The sequence below is a fragment of the Exophiala dermatitidis genome, assembly GCF_000230625.1.
Source record: "Exophiala dermatitidis NIH/UT8656 unplaced genomic scaffold supercont1.1, whole genome shotgun sequence".
In the NCBI taxonomy this organism is placed as follows: domain Eukaryota; kingdom Fungi; phylum Ascomycota; class Eurotiomycetes; order Chaetothyriales; family Herpotrichiellaceae; genus Exophiala; species Exophiala dermatitidis.
In genome coordinates, this window is record NW_008751646.1 from 1,822,102 (window position 1) to 1,839,663 (window position 17,562).

At 51.9% G+C, this 17,562-nt stretch overlaps 8 protein-coding genes across 8 annotated transcripts; 6 read left to right on the plus strand and 2 right to left on the minus strand.

The window, feature by feature from the left end:
- Positions 1 to 947: 947 nt before the first annotated feature.
- HMPREF1120_00659 (uncharacterized protein) lies at positions 948 to 2,149 on the plus strand (the record flags this gene model as incomplete). Its single annotated transcript, XM_009154660.1, has 4 exons — positions 948 to 1,091; positions 1,179 to 1,300; positions 1,354 to 1,887; positions 1,945 to 2,149. The coding sequence occupies 4 exons, from the start codon at positions 948 to 950 to the stop codon at positions 2,147 to 2,149; spliced, it is 1,005 nt and encodes a 334-aa protein (XP_009152908.1).
- Positions 2,150 to 2,881: 732 nt separating this feature from the next.
- Positions 2,882 to 3,901, plus strand: HMPREF1120_00660 (uncharacterized protein; the record flags this gene model as incomplete). Its single annotated transcript, XM_009154661.1, has 1 exon — positions 2,882 to 3,901. One exon carries the CDS (start codon positions 2,882 to 2,884, stop codon positions 3,899 to 3,901), a length of 1,020 nt encoding a protein of 339 aa, XP_009152909.1.
- Positions 3,902 to 4,929: 1,028 nt separating this feature from the next.
- Positions 4,930 to 5,247, plus strand: HMPREF1120_00661 (uncharacterized protein; the record flags this gene model as incomplete). The annotated part of the gene is made up of 1 exon (XM_009154662.1): positions 4,930 to 5,247. One exon carries the CDS (start codon positions 4,930 to 4,932, stop codon positions 5,245 to 5,247), a length of 318 nt encoding a protein of 105 aa, XP_009152910.1.
- A 1,169-nt stretch (positions 5,248 to 6,416) lies between these two features.
- On the minus strand, positions 6,417 to 7,841 carry HMPREF1120_00662 (uncharacterized protein). Its single transcript, XM_009154663.1, has one exon. It carries the CDS (start codon positions 7,367 to 7,369, stop codon positions 6,668 to 6,670), a length of 702 nt encoding a protein of 233 aa, XP_009152911.1. The 5' UTR covers positions 7,370 to 7,841; the 3' UTR covers positions 6,417 to 6,667.
- Positions 7,842 to 8,172: 331 nt separating this feature from the next.
- On the plus strand, positions 8,173 to 9,864 carry HMPREF1120_00663 (threonine ammonia-lyase, biosynthetic; the record flags this gene model as incomplete). Its single annotated transcript, XM_009154664.1, has 1 exon — positions 8,173 to 9,864. The coding sequence occupies one exon, from the start codon at positions 8,173 to 8,175 to the stop codon at positions 9,862 to 9,864; it is 1,692 nt and encodes a 563-aa protein (XP_009152912.1).
- A 616-nt stretch (positions 9,865 to 10,480) lies between these two features.
- Positions 10,481 to 12,937, plus strand: HMPREF1120_00664 (uncharacterized protein; the record flags this gene model as incomplete). The annotated part of the gene is made up of 1 exon (XM_009154665.1): positions 10,481 to 12,937. One exon carries the CDS (start codon positions 10,481 to 10,483, stop codon positions 12,935 to 12,937), a length of 2,457 nt encoding a protein of 818 aa, XP_009152913.1.
- Positions 12,938 to 13,597: 660 nt separating this feature from the next.
- Positions 13,598 to 17,344, minus strand: HMPREF1120_00665 (cobalamin biosynthesis protein CobW). Its single transcript, XM_009154666.1, has 2 exons — positions 16,985 to 17,344; positions 13,598 to 16,776 (listed from the first exon to the last, which is right to left on the minus strand). Exons 1-2 carry the CDS (start codon positions 17,081 to 17,083, stop codon positions 15,718 to 15,720), a joined length of 1,158 nt encoding a protein of 385 aa, XP_009152914.1. The 5' UTR covers positions 17,084 to 17,344; the 3' UTR covers positions 13,598 to 15,717.
- HMPREF1120_00666 (uncharacterized protein) lies at positions 13,925 to 15,031 on the plus strand (the record flags this gene model as incomplete). Its single annotated transcript, XM_009154667.1, has 2 exons — positions 13,925 to 14,017; positions 14,180 to 15,031. The coding sequence occupies 2 exons, from the start codon at positions 13,925 to 13,927 to the stop codon at positions 15,029 to 15,031; spliced, it is 945 nt and encodes a 314-aa protein (XP_009152915.1).
- Positions 17,345 to 17,562: the final 218 nt, after the last annotated feature.

Genomic DNA, 17,562 nt, shown 5'->3' on the forward strand with positions numbered 1-17,562 from the left:
AACGGACGTATCAGAGACCACAGATGCCGTGCCAACGTTCAGCTCAAGTAATCCGGACAACAACTAAGGTAGGCCAGATATCGCCACTATATGAAGGCCAGGAAGCCGCTGCCACAATGCTCCTCTTCTGCAAAGCGACCCGAAATTAACGCCTAACGAGATCTTCGCCGGCTTCAGTTCCTCTATGTCGATCCAACTCGCATTCATAAATGTGTCCGGCTCGGAAGGGCACAGCATAGGTAAGGATGCAGTTACGAAATCACAGGTGAGGTCGCAGGTAATGAAGAATATGCGGAGGAAACAAAGACTTGAGGGTGTAAAAAGTCAGTGTGAAACTCGTACCAAGTCTTTATGTGCCCTCTTCTGATACCAAGCAGAATACGCAGAAGCTGAGCGGCCATCCGAGACTGAGTCCCAAAGTTCAGTGCTTGGATCGAACTTTCCAAGGGACAAGCCGCAGGCGCAGAGGACCGATCTTCCCGAGTACGTTGAACATGGCCACCATGCAGAGGTCTATACACCCTTTGGAGCCGTTTCCCGTCGCTCAAATACAACTTCTGCTTCGACGCCAATGCCGAATGAGTCCAGGTCCAATCAGTTCAGACACAATCGCCTCAGCTGTTGGAGGACGACATTGTCCCCTTCCACGACCCCGTTGCGCGGCTGGCACGTGGGAGGTACGAATACCGAAACCCTGAGCCCGAAGGAACTACATGAAATGCTATATATCACGGAATCCTGTGAGTCAGTCCTTGACATTGAGTAGGGCCTTCGACTGAGCTTTTGCAGATGTCAGCTTCCTGTCTCAGCCATTGGAACTGACACATCTCCTCCCCCATAACTCCACGATACGCAAATCTAGGCTGAGGTATTGCTTCCAAGCCAATACATCAAGTGAGCTCGTCCTCTTCACTACGAACTTTGTCCACCTTGGTCACACAACGGCGATGAGGCCGATACATGCGGATTCTCCTGACTTCATCCGCGCCAAAGCCAAAACACTCGAACATTTGCAGCGTTCAGTCAGTTCGACATTGCAGAGGCCGCCTGCTGAGTTGATTGGATGTGTCATGTTGGTTCTGTCGTACGAAGTGAGTCCGTTGTGCTTCAAGCTGAATGATCAGGTTTTCATAGCAATGTTACTGCTCGGTTCGCTGGCTGACTTTTGTTCTCGTCAGATGGTTCACGGGGGCATGGCAGTACCCATCCACTACGAGGGCCTTACCAGACTTCTAGCCTTGCAACCCAGCACCACGGCATTGCATGGACACGCAGATGCTCTAACTCCGTCGATAAAAGCGTAAGTGGATTCTCGACTGCTTCAGACACGCTCCAATTTTGAACCTAACTTAGATGTGATCTCATTCTCGCCGCCACTTCCTCCGGGCACACGCCTGCGCTTGTGAAGATGGAGGCTCCTACTCTTGTCTTCCCCCGACAGGGCCCTCGAGTACAATTCTACCGGAGCTCTCTATTGTTGCTAGATGAAGACTTTTCAGCCTTGAGAGGTCTGTATCTGGAAGTCCCAGCCAGATTTATTGACCTTCTCGAGGAGACGTTTGAAGCGACCCGACGCCACCTGTCAGCATTGGAAGCAGATTATCCAGCAATTGACCGTCGTCACGCTGCGTTCCTGACGGTCGCCTCTACCAACACTTCAGTCTCGGCTGTGTTGGACCATCCATCTGCTGCAAGGCAAGGGCCGCTGCTCCCACACGTGGTGCAACAAGCTGCAGATCTGGCAGCAACCATGCACTTCCGTGCTACGAGGCAGGGAATCCCGTTCGAGGACCCCAGAAACCGAGAAGACATAGCGCACTTAAAGGGAGTTCTGAGTGGCAAAACCATGTCTGCTTGGTGTGGGATACCCTATGTCTACCTTTGGGTGTATGTGCACGTTCCCAAAGCTCTACGAATCAAAGCCACTGACTGAAGTTGTGACAGTTTGCTTACGGGTGCAGCGGCAGCGCAGTTCCGACCTGAAAGGCAGTACTTCATGGCGGAACTGGTCAGGTTCGGGCTCAGTGTGGCGCTGGAGTACTCGGATGACTTTAGACGTAAGTTGGCTGCTGGCATGACGGCGTATTCCTTGCCCTTGTTCTGTAGGTTGGTCGATAATACTGATGATTTGTGCCAGGGATTCTCTTGAACTTCATTTGGCTCAGACGAAACATATCACCACTGGACACCACTGGCAGATCAGATCACATGTCCTGGCAAGGGCAGCCCACATCCGAACCTTGAGGCAAGCTGCAGCAATTACTGGTCTATACCCCAACAATCAATGGCAAGGTGCCGGATCTACAGGGTCCGGTCCTCTCCGCAACTGCCTCCCAGCTACGCTTACTTTCCCGTCCGACGACGTTGAACATTATGTGCTCTTTCTATGTTATCAATCACAACTCAAGGGTCAGTGACCGAAGCGATGCATCTCCAGCTTGTGTGGAATGTTGGTGTCGTGCCGCTCGATACAGGAGGGAGTGTTTTGAGGCCAGTAGGGATTCTGGTTCTAAAACACATCCCTTTAGGACGGGTGTCCATGATGCGGTTGCCCTAACACCTCGCTGCTCCGGCCGAAATCACCGGCCCGTTGACAAGACAGATATCTACCTGCAGGTTCTAGCTTGCGGTGGAAAAATTCTTGAAACTCAGAATCTGTTTGGACTGATGTTGCTGCAGGGGTATTTGGGCACAAAGAAATCGGATTACAGCATTCCAGCACCGACCCACCGTCATCGACACTTGCAGCACCTCACGCCAACCACAGGTCCCGCGACATGGAGCTCTCTTAAATCAATCAGGAACATGATGTGAGATTGCAAACCTCAACAATCAAAGTTCTACTTGCAAGAAGTTTTTGTTGTACCATTCCACGGTCGAAATGGCTGAAGTCCAGGCTCCGTTTGACAGCTGCGACCTGGAGACCGCCGACCTCATTCTCCGATTGCAACTTGAGGATGTGCAAGACCTGCGAGATCGTTCAAAAGATAAGAACAGTGGCGATGAGCTTAATGACACCCAATTGGCGCTATCCCTCTTGGAGCAGAACCTGGAGAGCACACGCTTTGTCATCTCCGATATGCTCATGACCCGGAGCATCGCCGATGCCGTACAGAAAGATGGTGGGGTGATTACACAGGTCATACGAGAAGAGGAGACGGCTTGTGAAGACCATACTCTGGCACACCGCTTGAATGGGACCGACGTCACGTCGGAAGTCAACCTGCACTCGAACATCGACACGAAGCTACTTTCAAAGCTTGCCGGGCTCTATGTATCTGAAGCTGTCGGACGAGAACTATTTGATGGTTTTCACGAAGCGTACCGCAGTGAGTCCGAATCCAGCACCACAGAAGCAGGGAGTTCTAGGCTAGGAACCAGAGAGAAAGGAAAAGGAGACAATTTTGAACTTCGCTGCGTTGCTTGCCACGAGAACAAAAAGTACTTTGACGTGATCGAAGCATCTTGTGGACATGGGTATTGCAAGCCCTGCTTGCAAGAGCTGTTTGATCTTTCCACGAAGGACGAGTCACTGTTTCCACCGCGCTGTTGCCGGCAGCCACTCGAGCTACAGGACGTCCACATCTTCCTCACCAAAGAAATCAAGGACAGGTTCGAGCGGGCAAAAGTCGAGTTCAGTACCGCTGACCGAACCTACTGCTCGGACCCGAGCTGCTCTGCATTCATACCGGCTGCAGCGTATCAAGGAGATGTTGCTACGTGTATCGATTGTGGCACACGAACCTGCATCACTTGCAAAGCTGGCGCACATACCGGCGATTGCCCCAACGATTCGGCCCTTCGCGAGACCCTTGCCCTAGCAACAGCGAGCGGATGGCAGCGCTGCTACTCTTGTGGCCGGTTGATCGAGCTTGATGTGGGATGCAATCATATGACGTGAGTTTTACTGGTTTCCATCTTCCACCATCCCGTGTCGTTGTCGATTGGGGAAGAAAAAGACCTACTTCTCGCCGCTTATTGAGTGTTTGCAGTATCACGGCTGACTCAAGACAGGTGTCGATGCGGTGCCCAATTTTGCTACATTTGTGGCATTCCCTGGAAAGAATGTGGATGTGATCAATGGCAAGAAGACCGACTCTTGACACGAGCCAATCACCTCGTCGATCGTGACGTCCCGCATATGGCGCCAAACCATCCAGGGCGGATTGCCAGAGTGGCAGATGCCACCCAGATGCTGAGGGACAGACACAACTGCACGCACGCGAGCTGGAGGTATATCCCTGGGCGACACAATTGTGAAGAATGCTTCCACACCCTGCCCAGTTACATCTTTGAGTGTCGCCAATGTCGCGTTCAGGCCTGCAATCGGTGTAGGAGAAACAGACTATGAGGAGATTGTAAGAGTAGCAACTTGAATATCTAAAGTGTAGCCAAAGCAATCGAAAAGCCACGCTCATCGAGACGAGTCGTATGAGACGCAGGATAGTTGTCGGCCTATTTAGAAAATCTCTCATCAGCAGGAGCTGGGCAGCAACTCAAACCTGGTCGACTCGTGTGGTGCCTCCGCAGAAGGTGTGTTTGTGCTGTACATTTTGGTTTCTGCTGTATCTAGGAGACACCACCACGGCGCCACTACTAGTATTGTTGGACAAGGCTGAGCCAATATAGGGAGGGAAAACGTTCAGCAGTATGATGTCATTGGTTGAAGCCGGAGACTGATGCGTGCAGTGATGTGATTGGCGGATTTGACAAACACGCCGCAGGCACATGAGAGCCTCACACAGCTGATACTTATCTTCATGTACTATGTACACAACTATTGCCACTCAGGAACTGGATCGTTGTACTGCGCTTAAACAGACCTGGAACAATTGACCTCAAAAACTCACCTACCTTGGTCGACCTCAGGTTTTGCCAGGCGTGTCGCATCCAACTTCACGCGAACGTGAATCTATCTGTTCCTCCTCAATGCGTCCATCCACCACTGTCCTTCTGGCCGCAACACGCACTCAAACTCGAAGACCTCCTCCTCCCCTCTCCCTCGACCACTTCATCCAACGCCAACGCGCCCTCTCTCTCTGGCGCTCCATCCTGCGCGCGGCATACCGCATTCCCAAATCCTCCCCTACGCGGGACGAAACCATCGCCTACGCCCGCGGCGAGTTCGAACGTAACAAACATGTCGAGGACCTGTCGCAGATACGGTATTTGATAAGTACGGGGAAGGCGGAGTTTGATGGGATGCAGAGGTATATTGACGAGTTGGCGGCAAATGCTAGGGGGTGAAAAAGGGAGGAGGATTCTGTGTCCGTTCTTCCTCGAACCGACCTAGATCAACCTGACAGGGCCTGATGGACTGTGGGGTCATTGTGGTATGCGATACTATACTACATGGGCGCTAGACATGATTAATTCCAAGTCGAGTCGAGTCGAGCCGAGTCGCTGGTTAAAATGATGTCTTTTCTTGCTGGATGGAAGGAACGGTGTGGCTGTGGCCGATTCAGTTGAGGAGGGCCGGAACGACGTCAGACGAGAGGAGAGAGACGATAAACACACTTCGGTCGGAGTCGAGGGAAATCCGGTTTCGAGTTGGGCGTCGTGAGTCGTCTGAGCTAGTGGAGCAGCTGATGCGGACGGCTCAGTTCTGTTCTCACTCACTCGTCCTAACTGGCTGATTGACCGAGTGATCATACAATGATATGATGGTCGTCTGCGCCAGTTGCTAACACCGAATGGTTTGTGGATGGCTGAATTTATGCAGACAACCTGGGCGTGGCAGCGGGCAATATCTCCACGACCATGGTACTCTTGGGTGCAGGCAGGTGTGTTTTACAATAGGACAACAGCCATGGCAGAGGTGGAGATCCTCCCTATCCCCTGTCGCGGTGCTCAGGGTGTTCACTCAGTACTGTGGGCAAATCCCTTCACGCTGCATTTGATACCTATGGAAAGATGCAGACAGGAGCCCAGAGAAGCCTGCAGCCCGGTCACACTGGCACAGAGGTTTCGTCGGTATTGCAATGCTTCCAAAGGTGTTTGAGCATACTTATATGCGAACAGGTCAGATGACGAAGTTGAGAGAGGAGAGATCACTCGGAAGGCTATGACGTCTTTCCCGGACACAACTTCTACGATGAGACAACGAACTCCGTGGTCATGTTCCTGTGCTTGGGTGCCAGGGTGGGAAAGCGGCTCTAGTCTGCCTAGCAGCAACACACTGCAGCGAACGACTTGTGGTGCCCAGGTACATTACGCGGAATAAATAGGGAATTCTGTTTTCCACGAGGCAAAACACAGCCAAGTGGCCAAGTCGAATCACCATGGTGGTCGTTGGGTCGAAAGAATAAAGGGGATCGTCTGGAGTTCTTAAAGCAACAATGTATACAAAGACGTGAAAAAGGACGAAAGGGATGGGAGAGTTACACATTTGAGCCAGCCAATCATGACAGTTAGACTTCACAGAGTGAGGACTTTTTTTCTCATTTCCTTCGACAAGTATACAGGCGTCACTAGAGACGCGAGAGAAGAGACAATAAGACACTGTCGTAATGTGATGCTGAAACCCGACGTCAACATTGATTTCTGCGTCGCTGTTTTAACCCTTTTTTTTTCTGATGGTATTCGTTTGTTCATGCTCATGCTTTGGAGCCCATGCAGTGATGCCAATCCGACCATCTTCGGGGACGGTTCAGTAGAGTTACACACTTCAGAACCTCCTCCACGCATCACCAGTCCGCTTCGCCCACGACCCCGGACCCCAACCCTGAGCATTGACTTCCTCCCTCACACTCTTGTTCCAAAACTGCCAGCTGGATTTATTCTTGTTCGTGGACGGAGGAGACTGCTCCGCCTCAACCTGTGAGAGCTCCCTGTCAACATTTTTCGCTTTATCCACCGTATCCTTGACTTTATCCACCGTATCTTCCAGATTAGCATGATCAGCACCGAGCTTTGTAGAGGCTTGGATCTTTGCCCTCCATTCCTGATCCTCACGGTCACGAGCCTCAAGTTCCTTCAACCAGCGATCGCGCTTCTCGGCATTCTTCTTCTCTTCCAGAGCGGCCTCGAAGGCCTTGCGCTTGATCCGCTCGTCCTTGTAGAAGATGCTGCCGGCCACCAGGGCCAACAGCGTGAATCCCTGTGCGTAGATTCGGGCCCGGAACATCCGGTTCGTCTGGTGGTGGTCTCCCGCGCGCATCGACTTGCTGGCCATGTAGAGCGCGTAGCAGGTCGCGGCGCATCCGAGCGGGATCAAGGGTTCTTGTCGGAGCTTGCGCCATAGCTTTTGAGAGCGGGATTCTTCGAAGAACTCGGGTTCTGTGTCGAAACTCGATGGGACGGGGCTGCTGGAGAGGGGGGATGGTTCGTTGGATGAAGAGCTGGGTGGGAAGGGGTTGGAGTTCGACATTGTGGTGGTCGGATTGGGGCTCTCTTGCTCTTTAATGATTGATGTGTGTGGTCGATGCACTTAGATGGAGGTGTAAATGTCTTGAGCACTCGACGACCGGCCTTCCTATGAATGACCTGCTGCTATCTTTTCGAGCAAGAAGGACAAGGCTGATATGATGGAGGAAGATAGGTAAGGATCTTAGATGTCCGTGACTTTCTCCCCAGCAAATCGTGACGTCGTGTACAGGGGAAACCCGGTGGGTGGTGTGGTTGGATAGGGTATCTCGCTTGCTCGTGTGCGGACCGGATTCGTTTTTGCCTCTCGTAGAAATATGTTTTGTTTCTGAACTCTCTGTCCGTGGCTGCCCTGCGCGGATTTGTCTACCCGTCCGGCCTCGGAAAGTTGGTATTGTCCTGTGACAACCTGATTGCTTGAGAGGCGAGCAATAGAAATCACCGCCGCCACGTACAAGGAGATCCGCTGCTTAAGCAAGACAATCACGATCCACGTCGGGGTCTGCAACCCCGATACAAGCCCGAGCACGTGGTTGAAGCTGATGAGTCAGCTCGATAGAGTCACGTGACAACTATGCCATGTTTGTACTAGTGCTTCATCGACCAATGGTGCCACTGATGCTGGGCTCACTTCAGGTTCCACACAAGGCTTGACTATTATCTGACGGGGTGCTGGGACCCCAAGATTTTTTGTATCTCAATCATCTTAAAACAATCTACCATTGACTCATGAACGTTTACGTTCATTGTTATTGACCTTCAGTCTTTCCTGTCAAACAAATCTCTCACTGCTATATACGGTCCACCATGGATCTTGACGACCCCCAAGTCAATGGGACGACCACCCCGTCCACACCCAAGCCATCTGGCCTGGCATTGACCGAGTACACCGCCATGCCTACACCCCCCTCTGAACGAGCAGATATCCCCGCCTACGATGTCCCTCGAGACTTTTTATTGCCTAACGGCCACCCAGATTACCTCCGACTCATCCTCACATCCCGTGTCTACGATGTTGTTTCCGAGAGTCCGCTGTCTCACGCCGTCAACCTGTCCAACCGTCTTGAGTGCAAGGTGCTGCTCAAGCGGGAGGATCTGCTACCAGTGTTCTCTTTCAAACTGCGCGGCGCATACAACAAGATGGCACACCTCCCACCTGAAGCGAGATGGAAAGGAGTGATAGCTTGTTCTGCGGGCAACCATGCCCAGGGTGTGGCCTATTCGGCACGGCACCTCAAAATCCCTGCCACAATTGTCATGCCGCAAGGTACGCCGGCCATCAAACATTTGAACGTGAGCCGAATGGGTGGAAGCGTGGTTTTGCACGGTGCGGACTTCGACTCGGCCAAGGAACACTGTCATATGCTGGAGAAGCAGTACGGCTTGACCAACATTCCGCCGTTCGACGACCCGTATGTCATTGCCGGACAAGGGACAATTGGTATGGAACTCTTGAGACAGGCCTCTCTGCAGAAGCTCCAAGCTATATTCTGCTGTGTCGGCGGCGGTGGTTTGATTGCTGGCATCGGCGTGTACGTGAAAAGAATCGCGCCGCATGTGAAGATCATTGGCGTGGAAGCGTCAGATGCCAACGCCCTGGTTCAGTCGCTCAAGGCTGGAAAGAGGGTGCTGCTGCGAGAAGTGGGTTTATTCGCCGACGGTGCGGCCGTCAAGACGGTTGGTGAGGAAACCTTCCGACTGTGTCAAGAGGTCGTGGACGAGGTCATCCAAGTCAGCACCGATGAGATCTGTGCGGCTATTAAGGATGTCTTCGAGGACACCCGGTCCGTTCTGGAACCGGCCGGCGCTTTATCGCTGGCAGGGCTGAAGAAGTGGGTGGCCCAGAACCCTTCGGAAGACGCGAGTCGAGAACTAGTCGCCGTTGCCAGCGGCGCCAACATGAACTTCGACCGATTACGATTCGTGGCCGAACGGGCCTCGCTCGGCGAGCAGAAAGAAGCGCTTCTGACCGTGGAAATACCGGAACGGCCGGGCTCGTTCGCACAATTGATCGAAGCCGTTCTGCCCCAAGCAGTCACCGAGTTCGGATATAGGTACTCGAGCTCTGAAAAGGCACATGTCTTGATGGGTATTTCTGTTTTCTCTGCGAATGCAAGAGCTACTGAACTGGAATCGCTCTTTTCCCGTTTAGCGGCCGAAGGTATGACGGCGACAGATGTCTCGGACGATGAACTCGCCAAAACCCACATTCGACACCTTGCCGGCGGACGATCGGGCGTCCCAGATGAAAGGCTGTATATGTTTGAGTTCCCCGAGCGGCCGGGTGCGCTTTTCAAATTCCTGCGGACCCTTCGTCCAGGTCAGAGTATTACCTTGTTCCATTATCGAAACTATGGTGGAGATGTGGGCAAGATTCTAGCGGGCATTCAGTGTCCAGAGTCGGAGAAGGACCAGCTGGAGGATTTCCTCAAGGACATAGGTTATCCCTTCCGAGAGTGCACCGACAGTCCGATATATAAGACGTTTTTGCGCGAGTAGAGAGAGAAACGGAAAAGTTTGATAGAAGAAAGATACCCGGCGTGGCGTTGTGTGAAGATGATGAAAGATGATATATTCATTTGTATGGGCGATCTCCGTATAGTAGACTATATTTTATCAGCAGGCACCTCAACGTAGGCCGTCGTAAGGAACGAACGTGGAGTGATCAGTAACAGGTATTCTTTCTAGCCATGAGATCTGTCTTGTTGTTGAGATAGGTACTATGCATATGGCATTTGTATAACTTGGATCTGGCTCACATGCCAAATCGGGCCAATTTACTACTTTTCTCAACCCCACGGCTACTTTTAACATTTCATTCCAGTCACCCAACAACTCCACTTCCCCTAATTCACCCTCAATGCGAGTGCTGTAATTATGCCCGAAGACGAGAGTTAATATGCATTATGAAAAGCCCGAAGTGTCCTCTCAGTCAGCGCGATAAAAAGAGAGAAAAATCACCAGACTCCACAATTGTTGATGCGACCATACTTGACATAGTCTTCGCACGCAACAGACATGACACCACTACCCAAGCCGGTGGATAACAGTCGAGACAGATGATAGACAAGCATCAACTCAGGCTTATCCATTATTTCTTGCTGTCTTCTTCAACATGAACTCAGATTCGAGCTATGTGGAAGACTCAGACGGAGACCTGGGCCTGGACCTGGCGCGAACCATTCCTCCTCAACTGGCTCCCTCTTCGCCACCACGACAGCAGCGACCAGAGCATACTACCACAGGAACAATCGCCGTGTTAGATCAATCAACCGGCGGCGGCGGCGACAACAACGATGAAGATGCTACAAGTTACTTCACCCGCCCAAACCGCTATTTCGGCCCAGCATCCACATGGCGCTCGTGGACCGAGCAGGAGCGGACAGTCGCACTAAGTCTAGATCGCGTGAGGAGCCAGGATTTGAGTGTTCATCTCTTCAATGCGTTTTGGCTTAAGAGAAAGGCGGAGGCGGAGGAGGTGGATGGCACGACTACTAGAAACGGAAAGAGAAGAGAATTGAGCAGTAAAGGTAAAGAGCGAGCGGGATCGGGATCGGTCGCTTCGACCATCGACGACAACGCTGTTGTCAACTCCGGTCAGGCGACGCAACGGCTCACGCTTCCCAAGTCATGGACGGCGTGGCCGCTGCCTCCAGACCAGGTGCCCAGAGACGAACTACTCCCTCATGTTGATGTCTCAGGGGCGTGGCGCGCAACAGCAACAGTAGTGGATATGCGGCCAAGTGCCGATTTGGAAGGGTGGTTGATTGCCATTGCGCAGAAGATGGCGCGTGAGAGATGGTATGCTAGAGAGTGGCAGGACGAAAACCAACAGGAAGTGAAAGATGTCGTGCGCCGGGACGGAGACGGAACTTCTGGCCAGCAGGGCACTGATTCTGAAGTTGAGCCTGCATCAGATGCCGAAGAGTCGGAGGAAGCAGAGCCTGGTAGTGATATTGATGACGAGGAACAGCATGATCCTGGGATCCCGCTGTTCTCGTCGCAGGCCGTGTCTCCACTTGGTTCTGACGAGGATGAGGTGGAGGAAGAGGCTGGGAAAGATAAGATCAGAACACTCGACGAAAACGATGACAAAGACCACAGGCGTCCTGTGCCGCTTGCGGATGATGAGAAAGCACGACAATACTTCCTCCCGAGTGCGCGGCATATCTTGTCGAATCTTGACAAGCTACTGTTCGGCTTACACAATGCCAGACGCGCCTACGCTCAGAAGCCGCAGGGTAAACCTCGAGGAAGGAGACTTACGTCGTCACGGTCACGGTCACGGTCGCGGATATTCCAGGATCAACCGACGACTACGGATGAAGAGGAAGAGGAAGACGAAGACGAAGATGAGGAACGGCGAGGTCGCCGATCACGTCGGTCCTCCTCAGCCAGCTCCGTGGTTTCAAGCACTTCGAGGTCCCGTACGAGACCACGAACCCGCACGGACCGATTAAATCCACGAGATTGGAGCGATGTCGTCGGCATGGCCGCCTTGACCGGCTGGGACGCGGGTATCGTGGAACGCGCAAGCGAACGGTGCGCCCGGCTGTTTGGAGAAAACATGCTGTTTCGGACGTTTCACGAAGGTGGTGAAGCGAAAGATAAATCCAACACCAGTGCTACTGTCAACGGCCGTCACCAATCGCAATCGTACTTTACTGAATTTTTGGCTATGGAAACGACGAGTGGCGACAGTTCTGCCGAAGCAGATGCCGGGAATCAAGTTGCAACAACATCAACCTCGGTGGTGTTTCGCACTTCGGGCCCCTGCGACGCATGCCGACTGTCCAAATCTAGCTGCCAGCCAGTACATCTACATTTGCAACATGGAGATTTGCAACAAGGACCTGGAGGTGAGAGTGGACGTTTACAGCCATGCAAAAAGTGTCAAGACTCCAAGACAGATTGTTCAGGCATCGCCGTGCGGTACGAAGACAAAAGGCGCAGTCGATGCTGTCCACACCACTCGTGTCCGAGACATGCGGTCCCGTTTCGCAAACTCTACCATCTCCAAAGACATTTGGACACTGTGCACCGATACGATAATAGCAGTGGGACCAGTCCGGCAACAGAAATACAGTCAAGATCGTCGTCCAGGAGATTTGGAGTCAGTGCGAGTGCGAACGCCAGTGTCGACGTTAGTGATGCCGACATGGACACTGATTCAGCTGCCGCAGCTGTTGCCGCAGCTGCATCAATCAATCTCATCTTGTGCCCTGTGCCCGATTGTCCGAGGGCCGTCAAACCGTTTTCCAAACCCCGGCGGCTTTATGAACATGTCAGAAATATGCATCCCGAAGTCAATGTTGATGATGTCAAGGAGTGGTTACGAAGGACACGAGGAGAGCGCAGAGGCAGATGGACGGACGAGAGGAGAAGGAGAGGAAGAAGCAGCGCGACTAGTAGGAGTGTGAGTAGGAGTACGAGTAGGCCTGCCCGGGCGCGCAGGTCCAGTGTTAGAAATACTCGGTTTCAGGGCACCTTTGACTTTGGCACTCTTCCAGTCGACCAGGATAAGGATCTGGAGGTTGATATCGAAGTTGAGGAGTCGGAGGCTAAAGATTGAAAGCGTCCTGGCGGGTTGTGTTTGAAAACGAATATAATATGCTGTATACTAGTACTGTATGAAGATGATGCCGATATCCGATGTATTATAATTTGCCCAATTTGAAGCAGACTTCAATAATGGATCCAACCGATCGTACGGGTACGGGGCCCCGCAAAAGGGAACGGAGGCAAGCCACTGCATGACATCCTCATCTCTTGGGTTTGGTGGTGTATCCCCGGTATCTACATAGTATTACCTCGGCTCGCGGGTGTTCTTCACTCTTCGGAACCGACAAAGGTATATTATCACGTCCTAGCTTGCATTATATTGTCACAGATCTAGTATCTCGGCGCCCCAGCATCCTTTTCTCTGTGCCGTCATCCATTCAAACGGACAGAGAGATACTTCCCACCAAACACTCTGACAAGCAGCGCCCCAGACTGCGGCATTTTCATTGCGATTACAGTACCTGCCTCATCCCATCCATTTGGGGGTTGTCCTCAGCAAGCAAGCAAGCACCATATCTATCTAGGCTAGCAAGCTCCTAGGATCGGCCGACTCAAAGTCGAGAAGTGCTACTGAGTTGAATAAACCCCAAGACCCAGACCTAAGACCCAAGGTCATGGCGGCTACCAGCCAAAATCAGAAGCAAACTGCAGGGTCAATCACCCTCTACGTCGATGTTGTCAGTCCATTCGCCTATTTGGCGTATTATATGCTTAGGGTGAGTCCGAGTTTGAGTTTCGTTCTAATCTGATGTATTACCTTCTGGCCCTATTTACATCCACCTGTTTTTCTTTCCCCGGGCCCAAACAGAACAGGAGGTCATCTGTGTGGTTCAATATCCTCTCTTGTCTCGCAGAGGGGTATCAGCCTCGATGGAAGACGGTTTGCATGGCTACAAACCCGGAAGGGACTCGATTGAAACACAACTCATGCCTTCAGAGAGGGGACACTGTCAAAAATGGCCTGGACCGGCGAGCAACGGCGAGCAACACACACAGGATGTCGATCAGCTCGGCCTCTGCTCCTGACAGTCTCATCATGAGACTTATTGGATGCGCTGCGACCTCACCGCCTTATTCAGTCGATGGCTTCGTTTGTCTTCATCATTTCTCTTGTCTGTCAAATGGAATTCCAGAAACACACTTTCCCTCATGATTCTCATCAACAACGCCTTGACTCTTTCCTTTCCTCCCTGCGCACCTCACCACTCTTGTGTTGCCATGATCACTAATCGACCCTCCCATCCATCCACAGAACCACCCTCTTTTCCGCTCCGTCGAAATCACCTACATTCCCATCTTCCTCGGCGGCCTCCTAAAAGCATGCAACAACCGGGCTCCCCTCGAAATCAAAAACAAAGACAAGTGGATCAACATCGAACGACTCCGCTGGGCCCATCAATTCGACATCCCCATTTCCTCTGCCACCCCAGAAGGGTTTCCCAAACCGACCATCCAGGCAATGCGGTTTCTGACGGCTTTGCAAATCATTAGACCGGATCTGGTTCCTTTGGCGCTGGATACGTTGTATGCTATCATCTGGACGGATGATGGATACAAGCTTCGACAGGGGGGCCAGAAACCCCAATCGGCTGGCGGTGATACCGGTAACAAATTCAACGAACGGTCCGGTTTGGTGTTTGATCAGCAAGAGCAACAAGGCCAGGGCCAGTCTCAGACGACCGCGAAACGGAACCCAACGAGCCAGTTTAATGAGCGGTCTGGTATTACGATGCATAAGGAGACGAACACGAACACTGCGAGTGAGGCTCGGGGCGGAAAACCACCAATGTCTCAACTTATCGATCCTGCATTTTTCGGCCCTATCCTAGCCAAAGTCTTGGGTCAGGATGTTGTGGCTGAAATCCTTGAGAAGCACATATCCTCGCCTGAAGTCAAGAAACAGTTGAGTGAGAATACGGACCAGGCGATTGCCGATGGGGCTTTTGGGTTGCCTTGGTTTAAATGCCGCAATGGGCGGGGTGATGTCGAGGGGTTTTGGGGATTCGATCATTTGGGACAGGTGGTTAGGTTTCTGGGGCTTGATGATGATGAGGATAATAATGATGGAGAAGGCAAAGGGCAGAAGATTAGAGCGTTGTTGTAGGATATCAGTGTTATCTGGTGGCGAAGGATAAGGTTGTGGAAATGTTGGCAGGAGTAGGATTTGTTCTGTCTGATTTGATATATGGTATGGCCTCGTCCCTCTCATGCGCTCCCTGAGACACGTTGGGGTCTGCGTCGGTTTTTGGGAAAAGCATGGATAAACTCTCTCTGACAGTGATGACTTCGTCAATTTTCAGGTTGTCGATGGACCTGTCTCATCGAGCTGGTTGGCGCATGTGTAGGGTACTTGGTTTTCAATGTGAGCTGAAGAGCTGCCGAAGAGTCAAGTCGTCGAGAGGACGGACACACTGTCGGCATAAGCTCCGAGGATAAGTTTTCCCCTGCTGGCGTAATGATCCTTCGATTGCAGGTAGCTGTGCGATGTCACCAGGCCAGGAACGTCCGAAAAACCCTGTGGATGTGCCATGTTGTAACATGCTGTGCTGTGGGTGTCATGCTCGGGATGTCTCTCTTGTGCCACGCTTGTAGTGCTGTACTGATACCGCCGACCACCACTCTCCCCCAGTCTCCTGTAAGTTGTACAGATGGTTCATTGGGCCCCCAGTCTTGTGTGTACAGACGTATTGTACACCACCATAGCTGCTCCGTTTATCTTCATGCTTCTTTCGGACACCAGAGCCGTGGTCCACAGCCGGCTTGGTTTTATTCTCTTCGCCCTTGGACCACTCAACCAATCTTTCCAATCTGCAAGACCGGTTTCTCCACATTCCCATCCTCCCCTTCCAAAGCAATGTAGTCGCCCCCTTGCAACCGTTTAGCCCACTTATTCGCCTCACCTCTGGCAAGTATAAAAGTAAGTCTAGCACTAGCATTCTCCATCGCCTGAAAAGCCGTCCCCGGAAGCGGAGTATAAGTCCACCGCCCGAACGCCCAGTTCAAAACATAAAGACTCTGACCGACCGCATCGACCGCCGCAGCAACAGGCTGTTTAGCTTCGCCCGTCGAATCAGGCGGCGGCTTCGACGACAACACCAGTCCCTTGATGCGATATACCTCGTCCTTTGGCGCTGAGAGAAGCAGATCTTCAAACGACTCCAACACCACGCCGTGCGGTGGTTGAGTCTCGTCTTGATTATGAACCAGGACACTGAGGACTTCGACTTCTTCTTGATGATGGTGATGGTGATGCTTATCATGCTCATTTCCGTTTCCACCTCCATCTCCATGTCCAACATGTTCATGTTCCTCAATCGCCTCCCTTAGTCCCTGTTCACGCACCATAGACCCATCAATGCCCATAATGACATCGACATCAACCCACCCCTTATCACTCTTGACCCACGCAACCTGCACGTCCAAATCGCCCACTCGGTCCAAGGCATCTTCGAATTTCCGTTCGTCCACCAATTCCCATTTATTAAACACAATGAGGTCAGTATATTTGGCCTGCATTTTGGCCGTATAGCTCGTGTCGTCGTACCCCTGCCAGTTCTCTACGTCGATGACGCTGATGACTCCGTCGAGGGCAAAAGTCCCAGGATGCTCTCGGGCGATGCGGTTGACTTCCATGGCCAGTGTTGCGGGAAACGCTGACCCAGATGTCTCGATTATGATCCGGCTGGGTGAAACTGTGTCTCGTAGTTGGAATAGTGCGTCTTCTAACTGGCCGACTAGGTTGCAGCAGATGCAGCCGTTGAGAAGTTCTCGGACTCCGGACACGGATGCCGAGCCGGCGAGTTGCGAGTCGACTGCTACGTCGCCGAATTCGTTTTTGAGCAATGCGAGCTGTGGGGGAGGGATTTTGTAGTGTTAGAAAGAGGAAGGAGATGGGATTGAAACCAAACAGTGAAGTGAGACCATTGGTTATGGGATAGAGATCTTGTGTTGTCTTCCGCTATGGAGAGATGATAGGATAGGTTGAACAGTGAGTGATATGTTTTGTGCAGCGTCCAACAGTGGATTGTTCTGGTTTCTCTTGCATAGGTCGACTTACCTTGTATGTCTTTGGTAATTGCGGAATCAGGTTCAAAATCAGTGTCGTCTTGCCACTTCCTAGAAACCCAGTGATAATGGTTACTGGTGTGGGCGCCATGGCTGGTGCTGGTAGCTTGCAATATCAAGCAGTGGGAGGGGTTGAAGGAATGAATGGCAACAATGCCTTGTAAATTTCCAGCCTACTAAAAGTGATTCCAAACAAATGGAGTTCAGTTCGACTCTATGTGAGAACAACAGTCGCTTCAGGCGGACAAGATCTATGGCGACAAAAAGAACGACGTGCTGAAGTGGACGGTCAAAGTAAAAGGACGTCCGACGTTGGCGAGAAAAAGCCACTGGGGATACACGTGACTGTAAATTTAATTGAACGCTGAGGTAGATATTGGGAAACGTTTCTAGAAGTGTGCTTTTGCAGTCTACATCATTGTACCCGATCGGACAACGGGCCGTACAATGCTTGTCACATTCTAGCATCTCTGCACCACCTATTGCTACAAGGTCTACAGTGCATTGCGAGAATCCCAATCGACCGAAAGAACCATTTGCTTCAATATTTGATTTGGAAGACTACCTAGA

What these genes read in the sequence shown, in the direction of transcription:
- HMPREF1120_00662 (XM_009154663.1), bottom strand. Translation starts at nt 7,369, where the DNA reads ATGTCGAACTCCAACCCCTTCCCACCCAGCTCTTCATCCAACGAACCA.
- HMPREF1120_00665 (XM_009154666.1), bottom strand. Translation starts at nt 17,083, where the DNA reads ATGGCGCCCACACCAGTAACCATTATCACTGGGTTTCTAGGAAGTGGC. An exon ending in AATTACCAAAGACATACAAG is followed by an intron (nt 16,777 to 16,984) that starts GTAAGTCGACCT and finishes CCTCCCCCACAG; the next exon opens with CTCGCATTGCTCAAAAACGA.